This window comes from Cylas formicarius, unplaced genomic scaffold (genome assembly GCF_029955315.1).
Source record: "Cylas formicarius isolate icCylForm1 unplaced genomic scaffold, icCylForm1.1 PGA_scaffold_6__28_contigs__length_40554024, whole genome shotgun sequence".
Taxonomy (NCBI): Eukaryota; Metazoa; Arthropoda; class Insecta; order Coleoptera; family Brentidae; genus Cylas; species Cylas formicarius.
The window spans coordinates 16,837,897-16,855,239 of NW_026844347.1; the positions used below are offsets into that span (position 1 = coordinate 16,837,897).

The 17,343-nt window shown below is 35.6% G+C and overlaps 1 protein-coding gene across 2 annotated transcripts; it reads left to right on the plus strand.

Annotated features, from left to right (window-relative positions):
- Positions 1 to 3,880: 3,880 nt before the first annotated feature.
- Positions 3,881 to 8,242, plus strand: LOC132703251 (uncharacterized). Of its 2 annotated transcripts, XM_060672399.1 has the most exons (4): positions 3,881 to 4,137; positions 4,195 to 4,438; positions 4,491 to 4,961; positions 5,016 to 8,242. In XM_060672399.1, exons 2-4 carry the CDS (start codon positions 4,204 to 4,206, stop codon positions 8,213 to 8,215), a joined length of 3,906 nt encoding a protein of 1,301 aa, XP_060528382.1. In that variant the 5' UTR covers positions 3,881 to 4,137; positions 4,195 to 4,203; the 3' UTR covers positions 8,216 to 8,242. The 2 variants fall into 2 exon arrangements, with proteins under 2 accessions (XP_060528382.1, XP_060528381.1); XM_060672398.1 differs by having other exon boundaries at positions 4,491 to 8,242.
- Positions 8,243 to 17,343: the final 9,101 nt, after the last annotated feature.

Sequence of the window (17,343 nt, forward strand, 5' to 3'; positions counted from 1 at the left end):
AAAGCATATATATAACGATCACTGTATGTTGGACATGTCATTTGAACAGTTTAGAAATATCTGTGTGTACTGCTGGAACGAACCTTATAATTTTCTTGTGATTGACAAAGATTGTGAGTTAGATAAGGGCAGATATAGGAAAAACTTCGATTCCTTCATTTATATATAATATCCCAAAATGGATAAACGCCTAGCGACGGAGCTAATAAAATCAAGAAACGCAGTTAGAAAAAAATATCAAAGGCTAAAACAAGCCGCAAGTGAATCCCAGACGCAACTCGAACAAACCTATAAACCGATAACTCAGCCTCTGCAGCAATTAATTTCATCAATAAATAAAACGGATATCAAACAAGAGCCGTTTGAAGAAAAAGAAAATATTAAACATGAAGTGTTAACCTCGACGCCTACCAAAATAAAGGAGAAAAGAACCGGAAAAACCCCAATCTTACCTTCAGAATTGCCCTCATTTTTTGATACCTCCTTTCCGTCGATCCAACAACAAAGCAATGTTGTAGCTGAAAGTACGGGTCTTTCGGACAGCGATACTACGTTGGGAAATCTGTCAGATATTTTAGAACAAACTAAGCAAGCTATACAGGATTACGTCGACACTCCCGCTTACGAGCAATGGTTGAATGACTGATAAATTACCACGAACATACATTGATGACAGCGTAAAAGATACCCAACATATATTTGACCATAATTATGGTATCGTTCATGACATAGAAAATGATAAATTTTTTCTGGGCTTAACCCAAAAAGCTGTGGAAATTGTCGGTAAAGATGTGAAGGTACAAGGTATTACATACCCTGGGACTGTGGGTTTGTATGAGTTACTTTTCAAGAAGGTGCCGGTCGGTTTCAAATCGCAAGATCTAGATAATTATATGGATATACTGAAAAGAACAAACGCGTATCGGAGAAACCATAATCCTAATGAACAAGTGCAAGGAAATGCATCATATAAATATATAAATATAATTGGACCTTATTTACAGGAGCGAGGAATAACAAAAACAAAAAACCCAGTGAGACGACTAGCTGACGCATTTTCTAAAGTGCCTCCGCCTTATAGGACAATCAAAACTGGGACGGGGCTAACTTTAAAATCAAATAAAGAAAATACAGATTATATTTATTGGGATAATGTTAACGAGCTTGTCGATAGATTAAGACTGTTATTGGCATCTACTGCTGCGGGGCACACGGGACATGAGAACGAAATAGCTTCAATTATTGAAGAACTAAGAGAGGGAAAAGTTATCTTATAAAATAAGCACGACTGAGAGTTAGAAAATTATTTGAGTAACAACCGCTGTCATGACTATTAATAAATTTGGTACACACATTAATCACCACCTTAACGAGAAATACGATAATTCAATGAAAGAGTTGGAAAAACATTTATCCAAAATAGAAGAGCTTGAGAAGACATTTAAGAGCTATCAGGCAGATATCAATTCCCAACTTAATAAACTTTTGCCACAATAAAACCGATATACACAATGGGTGAACAAATACAATACGAGTTTGGACCAAATAAATCAGTTAGCGACAACAACTAATGAATGATTTAAAATGGTGTTTAATTCAAATTGACGGGCAATCGACAAAGTAATGAGCAGTGAGAAAGCACAACTCGTCCGAGAGCTGCACAAGCCGGCACGCAGAAATTACGCGCGTCGCAGAACTATATTACGAGGGCTGGATGATTTGTGGCAAGCGGATTTGGCTCAGCTAGACCGATATGCGAAACAAAATAAAAACTTTAAATTCATACTAGTCGTGATCGATTGCTTTTCAAAATACGTGTGGTGTCGACCGTTAAAAACAAAAACCGGTGTTGAAGTTACCAAAGCGTTTACCCAAATTCTCAAAGAAGGACGCCGGCCGCAAAATCTGCAAACTGATCTCGGCAAAGAGTTTTATAATATCCATTTTAAAAAAATGACGGGTAGGTTTGACATAAATCACTACAGTACATATAGCAACGTGAAAGCTGCCGTAGCCGAGAGAGTTATACGTACTCTCAAGGAAAAATTATGTAGATATTTTTCGTTAAACGGCACCTACAAATGGATAGATGTTTTATCCTCTGTTGTCGAAAAATATAACAGTAGCGTGCACAGGACCACCGGAATGAAACCTAAAGAAGTGAACAAAGATAACGCGCCTAGTTTGCTGAAATCAGCGTACAGTCACTTGAAAATTGTAGGACCATCTAAACTTAAACTGGACGACGTTGTAAGAATCAGCAAGACCAAGCACGCGTTTAGCAAAGGTTATACTCCCAACTGGACCACGGAATTGTTTAAAATCGTAAAAGTGCAGATTACAAATCCGGTAACTTATCTGTTGGAAGATATGAAGGGTAAGCCTGTAATGGGCGCTTTTTACCAGGAAGAATTGCAGAAAACCGTTAACCCTGACGTCTATCTCGTCGAAAAGGTGTTGCGCAAACGAGGAAATAAGGTTCTCGTGCGCTGGTTGGGCTTGGACAAGTCACATGATTCATGGATCGACACCGCGAATATCCTATAAATTTCTTCTATTATTTTTGATTTTGTGAGCGTCCGAGACAGACATGGAACAAATTGTGTTGCCGGATAATTTTTTAAATTTATTGCAAGAGAATGGTTTGATGGGTCCACCGCCTTCGCAGCCACCAACAGATATTCCAAAACGTAAGCGTACTGCTGCAAATTCACGAGTTAAGAAAATAAAAATTGAATCTCTACCGCAAGCACAAGGAGAATGGTTCGAGGCGTTCAAAGATAACAACGAAAAAAGGGTAGTTTGTGAGGCGTTCAATTTGAAAAACAATTTGGAAAATCAGCTGATGCAATGTGAAGAAGGTATCCAGCAGCTCGAAACTCAGATAGCAGTTGTTCAGGCCGATCTCCAAATACTGCGCTTACGTGCGGAAGAATACAAAGCAAAAATCGGATATTTCCAAAATTTGGCTCCAGGACATATTGTATAAAAATGAAAAAATATTCAGTAACTGTATTTTGATATAAAAATAAAATCGCGTTAAAATATTTTCATTTTATTTCAAATGTTAGCCAGGACGCTTTTGGTCAGATTTAAATTAGGTCTAAAATATCTATGGAACAGCTCTCGAACAGGTCTAGGACAGCCTTAAACAGGCCCAAAACCTCTACGGAACAGGTTTCGACAGGTCCGACACAGATATGGACCATTTTGCTTCTTTGAACAGGAATGTTTATTTCGCATTGCGATCGAACAATTATTTTTGGTGACGCAAAGTATAACATACTGACAAAATGAAATTACGGAGTGTCTATATATATATATATATATATATATATATATATATATATATATATATATATATATATATATATATATATATATATATATATATATATATATATATATATATATATATATATATATATATATATATATATATATATATATATATATATATATATATATATATATATATATATATATATATAAGATTTTTTTTTTTGCGTTTTTGTTCGCGTCGAAGGAAATGCGACGATAAACTCGATGTCGAAGGAAACGCATGCGGTAAGAATATCAAACGTTTCGATTAAACCATTTCTTGTGTCGCAGGAAAACACCTATGCCGTTCCTAAGCGGTCTAATATGAAAGTCTCGTTTAAAACATTTTTTTTTGCGGCGAAGGCAGGCGACGCGATGATCTCACCCGCCAAAGTTTAGTTTAAACATTTCGCAAAGCGATGATGTCATGCATCCGCTGCCGCACACCGGCGACGCGGCGGGCGATGATATCAGCCAGTTGTCAAACGCGACGGCGGCGGTACGCCTGAGTCATCGCACACAATCGCGCTGCAATTTACATTCACGCCGCGACAAACGGTCGAGTTTCGAAGCGAAGCGGCCCCATACGACGACGGTTTGGTTAGGTTAGGTCGCTAACTACGACCAATTTTATCAGCGGGTCGCGTTATATTGCGCAATTCTCGCCAACACAAATCTTAATTATTCTGAAGGAACGTTCTCGAATGTAATTTTAAATTCATTACCCCAGAAAAATTGGCTTAATTAACAAGTGACCGCCGCCATAGTGAGACTTCATTTTTTGGATTTTTGTTTGTGTTTCACCACTTAAAAAAGGTAAGTGTCAAGTAGAGATCTGAAACAGTTGGAGAGTGAGACGCCTATTCCTCGCAGCAAATAAAAATGTTCACCTGCGAATATTGCAACCGCTCGTTCAGCCGTAAAGACCACCTGGCGAGGCAGGGGGACTGTCGCGCAGCAGTACAAATTTGTGACGTTTGCGGCGGGATATACAAATCCGAGGGGGCTCTCCGACGCCATAAACGCGAGAAGCATGAGGTTCCCAAGGCGAAAAGACCCGCCGCCGCCTCTATTGCTGCAGACGAACCCAAGCGCCCGAGACTTGACCTACTGGAAGGTAAGGATTTTTGATTTTATATCCCAAACAATTCTCATATTGTATTTTATAGCTTCGACATCATCATCATCATCACCATCATCCACGCGCCATTGTACGCAGTGTAACTTGACCATTCCTGCAATGAGATGGCAAGGACACTTGCGTACTTTGGCTCACCGCCAAAAATGCAGCGTGGTGCAGGAGCCAGGAGTAGAAATGATACAGACCTCCTTCCGTAACCGCATAGTTACATACCGTCTGACGTCCACCGTTAACCCTACCGACGTTAAGGGCTTCTTGGACCACCTTAGGTCCAAAATCCTTACGTTGGTAGAGTCGAACGTCCGACGCTACGGCAACGTAAAAGTCGGTATGGAGCTATTCGGAAACTTCCTCTTGCAGACGAAGGAACAAGAGGAGGTCAAGTCCTTCAATACCAAATATCGGCTGGTGAGCGGAAACACCGATCTGGAGGAGCTATACGTCCAGTTCGTCGACATCTTGGCTACCAAAGCTACCGAGTTTCAGGAAAGGGACAGCGGTATGATTCATAAAAATGTATATTTCCGAACTAATTTCTTTCTCTTTTTTACAGGCTGGGCGTTGCAGGAACTCCTCCATTTAGAAATAGGGATTAACAAGTACAATCCCCTAAGGGCGTCGTCCTATGTTAGCCTGCCCAAGGAAATCGAAGCCAAAAAAGCTGTTTTGAACTTGCAAAATACGGACGAAAAATGCTTTATGTGGTTGATCTTGGCTGCTCTTCACCCAATTCACTGGACAAATAACGCTAATAGGGTCAGTAACTATGTAGAATTTCAGAACGAGCTGGATTTTACAGGTATCGATTTTCCCGTTAAACTTAAGGACATATCCACTTTTGAACGACTTAATGAAATTTCGGTCAATGTCTATGGCCTCGAGAGAGTCTATAACAAAGTCCGTAATGATGTTGAGGTCGTTGGTCCTTTGCATTTTACTGAATCTCGTAAAGAGAGACATGTAAACCTCTTATTAATTAGTAATGACCATGGAGAAAATCATTATTGTTTAATAAGAAGTATGTCTCGGTTGGTTTCAAAACAATTAACTAAAAGGTCCACTACAAAGTTTTTATGCGATGGGTGTTTGGTTTATTTTTATAACGAAGAAAAACTAAAGCGTCATAAAGAACACGACTGCACTCACATTTCCATCAAACTTCCGACCACCGAATTGCGCCAGGATAAATACGGTAAAGATGTTCCCGCGAATAAGCTGAAATTTGAAGAATTTGAAAAGAAATTAAAAGTTCCTTTTGTTGTGTACGCGGACTTTGAAACAGTCATGACTCCTTTACAGGTGGAAGGCGAACCGAATCCCGATAAATCGTTTACCGTCAAAACTCATATTCACGAGCCTTACTCTTTCGCCTACTATGTCAAATGTGACTTTGACGATTCCCAGTCTACTTTTAAACAGTACAGAGGTCGGGGCGCACACAAAATTTTCATTGAATGGTTGGAGAGCGACTGCAAAGCGCTCTACAACAAGTTCATGAAAACTTCCGTGCCCATGACCACTCTATCGTTTGAACAAGAGACCGGCTTTCGAAACGCTCCGGCTTGTCACATTTGCGAGAAGCCATTTAATGCAGAGGACGAAAAAGTAAGGGATCATTGTCATATGACGGGCGAATTTCGGGGTGCGGCTCACTCCACTTGCAACTTGAATTTCAAAGTTCCGCGGCACATCCCTGTCTTTTTTCACCATTTAGGTTTCGACAGTCATCTATTTGTAAAATTTATGGCTGAAGAAGGGGAAAAGATCGATGTCATCGCCCAAAACAAGGAACGTTACATTTCCTTTACGAAACATGTCCTAGTCGATAACATTGAGTCGGAGAAAGGAGGCAAAGGGAAAAGGGTATTTTTAAAACTCCGATTTTTAGATTCATTTCGATTTATGGCATCCAGTTTGGACAGATTGAGTCGAAATTTGAACGATAGTCAGTGTCGGGAAGTCAAAAAATTTTTTAAAAATGAACAAGAATTTCAACTTATTCGACAGAAGGGCGTTTTTCCATATACGTATCTAGATTCTTTTTCAAAATTAGACGAAACCAAACTGCCATCGCACGAGGACTTTTATGACTCCATGCGAAAGAACAACATAACCAGGGAGGATTACAAGCGTGCCTGGACTGTGTGGAATTTGTTCAAATGTAAAACTTTAGGCGAATATTCAGATATTTATTTAAAATCCGACGTTTTACTTTTAGCCGATATTTTTGAAAACTTCAGAGAGGTGTGTCTGAAAACGTACGGTCTGGACCCGAGTCAGTTTTATACGACACCGGGTCTATCATGGACGAGCGCCCTTAAGGCGACAAAGGTCGAACTGGACCTGTTGACCGACGTGGACATGATACACTTCTTGAAGCACGGTATCCGCGGAGGAGTCAGTCAGTGTAGTGTGAGAAAGGCCGCGGCTAATAATAAATTTTTACCTAATTACGACCCTTCCAAACCTACCTCTTACGTCATGTACTTGGACGCTACCAATTTATACGGGGCGGCCATGTCACAATACCTCCCAACGGGAAACTTCGAGTGGTTGGAGGAGGGCAAAATTCAAAATTTGGATATTACGCATATCCCCAACGATTCACCTAGGGGCTATATTTTCGAAGTAGATTTGGACTATCCGGAAGTGCTGCATGACGCACACAACGAACTGCCTTTTTGCCCGGAATCCATCGTTTCGCCAATCGCGAAAACCAAATTGAGAAAACTTATTCCAAATTTAAACAATAAACGTAATTATGTATTGCATTATAGGAATCTGCAACAGGCTTTAAGCAACGGTTTAAAGCTTGTTCGCATCCATCGCGTTCTTGTTTTCGATCAATCTCCCTGGCTAAAACAATACATAGACTTGAATACGGCGATGCGTAATACAGCTAAAAATAAGTTTGAAAAAGATTTTTTCAAACTTATGAATAACACTGTGTTTGGAAAAACGATGGAAAATGTGGACAAAAGGGTGGACGTGCGGCTCGTTTCCCATTGGGAAAATATTGGGAAAAGGTTGGGGGCAGAGGCGTTAATCGCGAGACCTAATTTTAAAAATGTCGCCATATTTAGCGAAAATCTAGTCGCTCTCCAAATGGAAAGGACTAAAGTCGTATATGATAAGCCTATTTACGTTGGATTTTGCATTTTGGACATATCCAAGACTCTCATATACGACTTTTTTTACGGCTATCTAAAGGCTAAGTACGGCGACAAAGCCGTCTTACTCTACACCGATACCGACAGCCTCGTTGTCCAAATTTTTTGCGAAAATTTCTACGAAGATATGAAAGAAAATTTGGACAAATTCGATACTTCTAATTACTCGGAGAACAACCAACACGGCATTCCTGTAAACAAGTCCGTTCTTGGTAAAATGAAGGACGAGTACGTAGGACGGCCGTTGTGGGAATTCTTGGGTACGGGAGCGAAAGCTTATTGCGTAAATGTGGACGGCAACGAGTTGACCAAAAAGGCCAAGGGCGTTGCTGACTCGGTCAGTCAGCGCGAACTTAGTCTCGACGACTATAAGCGCGCTGTCGACGAGGAAGGCACGCTAATCTTGCGCCAAATGTCTTCGTTTCGCTCACGTTTACATGATATGTACATCGAACTGAAAAATAAGGTGGCGTTGTCTTACGCGGATGACAAACGACATCTTATACCCGGCTCAGAGTACACGCTAGCTTGGGGCCATCGAAATTTAGTTGATTCAAAGGACAGCGGGAAAATCACTGACTGATCGACCACATACCAAGCAGATATTTCTTTTGGCAAACTAATATGTTACGATTCCTTTAGTTTATATTTGTGTTTAATTTATGTATCTATTTATGTCCATATATGCTATTTATATATGCATATCGTTCGAATATATTTATTAATATGTGTCTATCCTGATGGGGTTTTGTATATGATTAATAAAACAATTTGTTCGATATTAGTGTCATTAAACGTCTTTTACCCTGTTGCATTTTATTTAATCCGCAAAAAAAAAATGTTGTCAATAAATTATTATATTTTAAGCGACCTCGACGACCTTTTATTAGTTGAATTCTCTTATCGTCGCCGCCGCCGCAAAATCGTCGTCGCCTAGGCTCGGCTAGGCTCGACTAACGTAGCGCGCGGGGTTCGAGGTTCGAATCCCCCGACCGCGCGCTACACACCGGTCGCTTTTTTCACCTCGCGCAAAAATACGTCAAAACCAAAAGGCACTAACGCAAAAACTACCCCTAGCGGGGCGAAATTGCCAAAAAAGCACTAACGTGAAAACTACCCCCTACCCCCCATTAAGGGTGACATCTGGCGATCGAAACCTGAGCTCTTAATGGGCGGCGACATCTCTCGTAGAATGGTCAAACTATTTTTTTTTTTTCGGTTGCTTGGGAATCTGTAAATTTGCAATCACAAAATCTCCCCCGGGGGACGGGGGATGGTCAAGTAACGAATAATAACTACTTATGACAGAACCGGTAAAATTCTAGTAGGCTCTTCTATAGAAGCAACTAAATTATACTCAAGAAGTATATTTTTTAGTATTTTAGTTTGTTTGTTGGTTTCAAGTTGACGTTAATGTCGCCGCACAAAATGTGCTTATTTTTTGGTTCGTATATAACTTCTAACATTATTGAGAGTTTCTCTACAAATGCTTAGAAGTCTCCCTTTGGAAATCGATATACAGAGAAAATTAATTTTATTGAACACATTTCAAAAGTTTTTTCTTCAGAGTTATTAAATGGAATTTTTGAAAAATTTAAACTTTCTCGACCCAAGATGCAGACTCCCCTCCTCTGCAACTAGTTCTCGAGAAATAACTAAGAACCTTATAATCTAAAAGTTTAAAATCTTAATGTCTGAGGATTCATGATGCTCTGAGATCAACAGCACATTGACGTCGTGGTTATTTAGTATTAATTCGAGGGCTTCTTTTTTGTTTGTGAGGCACCCTTGAATATTAATGTTCATAACTATGAATTTGTTAGGTGTCTCACCGTCTGGTTTAAAAAAACTTCATTTTCTGAGTCGTATTCACTGGCGCTGTTTTTTACATTTTTCTTAGGAAAGAAATTACTGCTGAGTCTTGCACCTTGCGACCATAGGTTTCCGTTTAAAATTGCATCTTTATGCGTGAAAGGGGCACATATTTTAAAGGAACTCCACTGTTTGATAACCGACATCACCACTCTTGGAAAGAGGACATATTGGGGCCAGAAATTTGACAACATCGGTACGGTACCCTGTAAAATTCGACGTTCTTTTTGAGTCGTCTTTTATGTGGCAAGATAAAAAAAACGACTTTTGTGCTGTCTGCACATAATAGACAATCATAATTTCAGAATATTTTCGTCCTTTGCCATTAAGTTTCACATTCATACGTATATACCATTAATTAATACAATTATGATTTGATTGATGAAAGGTATAAATTATATATATTAACTTAATCAGATAATTGCCATAAAATTGCAATCATTACCCAGCAAAATGGTGTAGTACTCGGCATCAAAGGTGTTAATTTGGCGATTTAGCAAAATTAACCGTCGCTTCGCTTCTGAAAAATGTGATTAATTAGATATCGATAATAACGTACAGTTCTGTCCAATAAAAAAACGAACAAATGTTGTAATTATTTTTTGTATTATTTAAGCAATTTAAAACAGGCTTTATGACGCTATTAAAGAAGTGCCTTTAAGATTTGATGTAATAAATGCAAGGCGCATTGGCGTATATTGCGTAGTTATTTGTTTCACATTGTAAAATGAATATTATATATTGTAAGCGGATTATTTTGTAAAAATTTCTTAAATGTACGTTTATTTTTATTTGTAATGTTATGTTTTTTATACTTATTTTTAAGTAGGTTATAAAGACCCAAATGATTGATCCTTGAACCTAGTATTACCAAATTAGACGGTCCATACGTATCGTATTTATGATAAGAGGAAAACATTGGGGAATCTTTTACATGTATGTGGATTTCAATTAGTATCGACAACATTCAATTCGATTAACATTGACAATCAGTCTTATTGCTTATTTTGCAGGGTGAATACCTTGTAAGAGTAAGACGAGGTTCCGCATAGAAAAATACTATACTTAATTCGGCTGTAGACAAGAGCATAATAAACAGTTTCCAATATATTATCACTAAGGCGCTTTTTAACTTACCTTATCCTAAATATCTAAGTGTCGAACACGAGGAAGCCCATTAAGATTAGAACCTGACATGACCTCAAGAAGCTTTATATTTCCTAACTCTGAAAAGAATAAGTATACGTGTGTGTTTGGAATCATTTAACTTTAAAGCATTCGCTAAAAACTCTTCACCAGTCTAGCCAAGTTATCTTGAGCAGTGGGAAAGTCATTTATGTACACAATGAACAGAACTCAAAAACGGATCCTGCTGATCCCATGCTGCCTTCTACTAGTCAGATATCACCTGAACAAGGAGAGCTCATTGTTACCAACTCCATAAACCTCAAACTTTTGTAGTTGAACATCAATCCATCACAATGAAACGCTTTGTTTATGTCAAACATAGTTACATTGGTTTTATATTGCTATGTTATTCATATTATATTAAACAATAATAAGTAGTAGATATAAAAATTAATATTTGGTCATTGAGCCTTGTTTCTCGATTACTTGTACCAATCTATTCCACATCGAAAGTTGATTTTTAAACAACCTTATTTTTCTAAATTACCCAAATTAATAGTTTACCATAAGAACGTATTTAACTCACTAACTGCCAACCCAACTAACCAGAACTAACTGCCAAATAAAACAACAGTTTTATGCGTTTAAAGCTGTCGCGGCAGAATTCAGCTAAACATCTTCTTCCTATGTGTGTAGGGATTGCTCTAGACATAATTCCTCACTTAACAGATTGAACTTTGATAGTTAGCATGGAAGTTGCACATTAGCTAGCTCAATAGCTGGTTCTGGTCTTTTTTCGGCTTCTTTGTTTCGGTAAAGGCCATAAGTTTGGAGACTCGAAGAAAGGACTTAGAGTCGAAATTTCTGGTCGTTTCTGTCTTATTTGACCTTTTTGTATGCAGCTCATCCAACTTGACGTAGTACACCTCGATATTAACAGCTGGTTGGAGTAATAATTGGATAAGATTTAGATTAACCACTTGTCCAAAAATCTCTCAGCATCATCGATCCGTCAGGGACAAAATTCCATTTGAGATGAAAGGAGTTTACAGTATTCCGTGCATATGCTGCAAAGAATACATTGGAGAGACCGGTCAAAAAATATCAACTAGGCTCGAAGAACACGAAAGAGCCTTACGACTAAGACAAATAAACTCATCAGCAGTTGCCGAATGCTGTGAGATACTTATGAAATACGCTGTATTATACTAACTATTTTTATCCCATGCTGCACATCCAAACTACCAAATTGCGCATTTAAAATTTGCAAGAAAATAAGCTATCACCGAAGTATAAAATAATCACACAATACCCTACATAATGTCGAGAATATTGCATTGAGTAAATCCCAAGTTTAATAAATTATTGTAGACAAGTTTTTTCATCGTGCTTTCCTTCAGAATTGTTATGCGTTATAAAAGAGACGATCCCGTCATAAATTTTCGACTTTACGACCTAACAGACGTCTTACAGTTGCGTTCGATGGCACCTTTTTAACTTCAAGGCTGTATATACCTTCTGTCACGTGACGAGTTTCCGTCGGCCTGTAACTTAGTTGGCCCTACATTTTTCGTCTGCGTTGTAAAAGCACTTGTAAAACAAATATTTGCTCTGCTCTTGCCGAATTTCTAAGAGATATTTTTCAGAGACAAACAATATCGTTGTCTTTAATGACCAATAGGGTTATTAACTAACCAAAACTATAAGCGCTAAAAGGCAGGGTGTCCCAAAATTAGTAGGCCACACAGTAACAGCATATTGTACCTCCAAAATAAGGCCCAACTTTCTAGGTAAACATATTTTGAGAAAGGCAGCCACAGGTCTTAAACGGAATTGTCCTCAAAATGGTATTTAATTAATATTTCCTAAACAAAAATATGCTATCTATCCATTTATTCATCAAAAAAAGTAGGTTTGGTATTTGTTAATTTCTATTTGATAATCCACAAGCAGGTTATTTTTATAAAAAATAAAATAAAATTAACCAACTCATAATTCCGCATTGAATCGTTGACAATGAATAAAAAAATCGACACGATTGTTACTAATTTGATTTTTAGCACCACTCATTCGTCTCAGTAACTCGTCTTCACTTTCTATGCGGCATAAATAGAATTACACATATCACAGATAATAATGTAGTGAGTCAATTTACTGGGCAACCTCAACCACTTATTTTCAAAATTTTAATCTAACCAGTTTCTTACACACTGCTCAAAGAAAGCTGGCGTGATATCATGCTGGAAAAACAGTGAGTGCGTGTAGGAATATTATTTTACAATTAGGCCAGATCATTTGTAAGGAAATTTAAGTAAGTGTAATAATAATATTAATAATAATAATAATAATAATAATAATAATAATAATAATAATAATAATAATGATAAATAATAATAATAATAATAATAATAATAATAATAATAATAATGATAAATAATAATAATAATAATAATAATAACAAAAATAATAATTATGATAATAACAATAATAATAATAATAATAATAAACCCTCAGAGTGTTAAGTTTGCTATGTTAACATTTCAGAAATGTTATAGTTAACGTTGACTGATGTTTTTTCAAAACAATTTTTTTTTTAATTTTAACACAGTATGTATAATTGTCCGATAATAAAATATAATCATTTTATAAATTTTACCTTCATATACTCAGAAAAGGATTCTCCTGCAGAACGTATTCAAATGACACTTTCCTTTTGCTTCGAAATTTTCATTAACTCACGGTCTAAACATAACAAATAATGACTGTAGCACCACTAATGGCAAAACTCAAATGATATTAACAGTTCGACACCACTAAAATAAAAATATCACCCTATAGTAGTTTATTGAGAGTGAATTGCTTTGAGTGCTGGACTATACAATGCGATGCCAATGGAATTCCGCTAAGAGAACCGAGTTTTACAGTTCAGAACATAATATGACCGATTTTACATAACAAAAGTACCTAAGTTTTTTAAACCGCAATTTTTACTTTTATTTTATTTATTTTTGGCCCATCCTGCGTATGTATAATTTGAAAACAAATGTGCGCTACAAAAGAATACAATGTGCAACTTTATCGGCGCCATGCTGGCAGCATCTGTAACTTTTTTTTCGTGTTGTCGCTCGTACAAGTGGTTGGTCATTTAAAACGAACGGAAATTGTTTAATCAGACCGACTCGTCGAAGAGTATAGCCTAAAAATTCGAACCAACTAAATGGCATTTCTGGTATTAAATTTGATTAAGATTGCACGTAGATCACAAACAATCTGTATGTGCAAAAATCTAACTAGTATTACGTTAATTACAGAATTTTGTATAATTTAAAATAAACGTGACTAATAACAGAAAGGGAAGGAAAAGTGAAAAGGAAAAAAACGGGAAAAGAAAAAAATATGAAACCAATACCAAAGGCGTTAGGATCAAAATACAGTAATACGTTATATGAACCCGAGGAACGTTCTATAATTGATATATACAACTGGCTTACACTTCCTGGCAAATATTTTGTAATTAGAGAAATTTCTTATGCAAACGTGTAAACAATTATATAACTTTAGACTCAAGCCTGCAACAAATCTGTGGTTACCGTCCTTTTTATAGAAGGGAACAGATAAGTTCTGGTTTGATATTTGTTGGGTTTGGTATGCGTGCTCAACTGTAAATTTGTGTTTCTTTCCATCAGAAGACAGGTGTTATAGAAATATAACATTATAATATTTAATATATTTTCATTATATAAATCGTTATTTGAAAAAACATCTTTTTTTTTTAAATACAATTTTAAGCAACGTTTAGAGGTTCAAGTGTAGAGACTACCCCATACAACTATAGCATATTGAAAAATAGACTCAGCCAATGTTTTATAGATAGATGTCAAGAGTTTCTTACTCATAAATTTTCGCAGTTCATAAAATTTGTCGACAACTCTTCTAGCCTTAACCTGATAGGACAACTTTAGATTTTTGTCAATTATAACACCCAAGTATTTAATGTTATTCACCTCATCAAACTTCAATCCTGTTCTTGTTAATTCTAAAGAACTAAAGTCCGGTTTGTTTAAGTTCGTAAGAGAGAATGCAACATATTTAGATTTATTGACAATGATCGTTAATTCATTAAAGTCTAGTCAATCCTTTACAATTTCAATACCTTGCTCTGCTTTATATTTAATTTCATGACAATTTATTTATTATTTATGACAAGTATTTTATTTGTTTATTGAATTAATATATAATAATATAATAATAATAAAGATATTAGTATCCTTTTCTAACTAATCTAAAGAAGGAAAAAGTACAAACTACAAAAGTAATAATAACCAAAATAATAAATAGCTTTATTGCTTAAACTGTTAATAATAAAAACAATAGCCAAAATTTACAAAATTATACCCTGAATTAAATTTGTTAGCAAAGGGCTAAGAAAGTTAAACACACAGATACTGTTGCAGCCCAAAATTTAGCATAAAATTAACAGACACATAGAAACAGATAACGCTGGGAGTGGGAGTGGCAAGGAATTAAGCATATGTAAGAGAAGGTTTAAATAGGTAGAAAAGAAAACCTTGCTAGCTTTGCTTACCAAAGGCAACTGTTAATCTTATTTTTCAGGACCAATAGCGTCACAGCTTCAGATTTATCCGTCCGAAATCTATTTTTGTTATACAGGGTGAGTCAACGATAGAAAAAAAATCATTATTTCATTAGTTTCAAAATTAATGAGAAATACGTAAGTTGTAAAGCTTGTTAGGATGCACAATTTAAAATTATTTTAAAGAATGCACTTTTTAAATGGAAATGTTTAAGTTCTGTTTTCAATTAGTTTTGAAATTCTTCAACTTTTATATTAATAATAATACATACCTAAGCTTTGAAAAAATTAAGATTAAAAACTGAACAGAACTTTGTTGGAGCCGTAGCTAAAAGCAATAGATAGCTATTAACAATTCTGATAGAAATAAAAAGTCAATAATATTAAATAACTATTACTACAAATTAACTTATTTTATTTTTAATTATTATTATGGCCCAACAAATGTTCAAAAATATTCTCTTCTACTTGGATATTAATGTTTAGTCTTTTTCGTTGCGTTTCCATATCTTCTGGTGTTGTAAAGACGATTTTTAACATATCCCCATAAAAGGAAATCTTCCTGAAACCACGTTTGTTGGATCTCAATGTTAACTTCTTGAAGATATTGAGGTAAATCATGTTGAGAAAATATTCCGGGATATCATCCGCTCGCTTGTTGAACTCCGACACTTAGCATCTTCAATGCTCGCGCTTCGAAAACACTTCGAACACTCAAAGAATTAAAAATTAATAACTAGAATATATGTTACAATAGAATAGAATATTATTATGCTAATCTTAATAATGGAATAACCAATATATAAAGTGAGTTTTACCTTTATTTCTCTGTTTGTCCTATACCATTTTGTATTTTATATATTTTGTATTTAATAAATTCAATTTAACCAAGAACTTTATAATTATCACTTTGTGTTTCCCTTGATATATTAATTAGGTAAATCTATGTTATAATTATACAATGTTTTTAATGTCACAGCCGCAAGTACCCCGAGTACAAGAAAACGCCAAATCGTAGATAAGAAAATGGCAACAAGAGAAAAACGTGTTTCAATTTATGCCTTTATTGATCAATAGTAGAATTTACCAGATACAGATAAAAATATTAAAAATATTAATAATATTACCCGGAACATAATAAACCATCCCAAGCAATTCCTGCCAAAAGCAAGAGAAATAGAGACAACAAAGATAGAAAAAATCTAAGGTATTATCACTGCGCTAGATTAATATGCTAATATGATAATATTGCTGGAAACCTACGACAAAAACACTCAAGAAAAAAACACCTCTTCCAAATTTCTTCGAAACTTATGAATATTGTTGGTTAAAAAATCAATATGTCTATAAACAGAGTTCACAACATACTGCATTCTATGGGCAAACAACATTATATTTATTTTGTCCTTGGGTATATAGAAACAATTTCCGTTGTGTCTAGATAATGTCCTAGGGATAGAAAAAAAAGTATATATGACTATATAAGTATATATGACTATATGACGAAAGAGTTCGATAAATTCCACTCATTTTTAATTTAATAATATTAATTAATAATATTAAATAAATATGTTACAAATTTATTTTGAATTCTTTCAATTTCTTCATGAAAATATTCATAATTCTTGACCCACATTATATTATCTTATAATTATCTAAAATTTTTATTACGTTTGCATTTCTCAGCTCCTTGTAATTTCTGATCAGAAAACGCAGCATATTAAAGGCTTTGCTAATAGATTTTTCCAAATGATCTGAACATGTAAATTTCGAATCGGCGTACTACTCCAGGTAGCTAACTCCTCCCTCTTTAAAATATTGTGCATTTTTTTTTAGATTAAAATAAAGTTGGTTTTCTATACTCCGGTTAAGTATGCTGTTAATATCCTGTTGCAGATTGCGACAATCCTCAATTGAGTGTACTCTAACGCAAAATTAAAAAAAAATATATTTACTATGGAATATAACATTATGAAGATCATTTACAAAAAGTAGAAAGAGTAAGGGACCCAAATTAGTACCCTGCGGAACTCCTGATAAGACATCATATATTAAAGATTTATAATTATTAAAATGACATATTGTTTTTTTTTTGTAAGAAGACAGTTGATGTCATT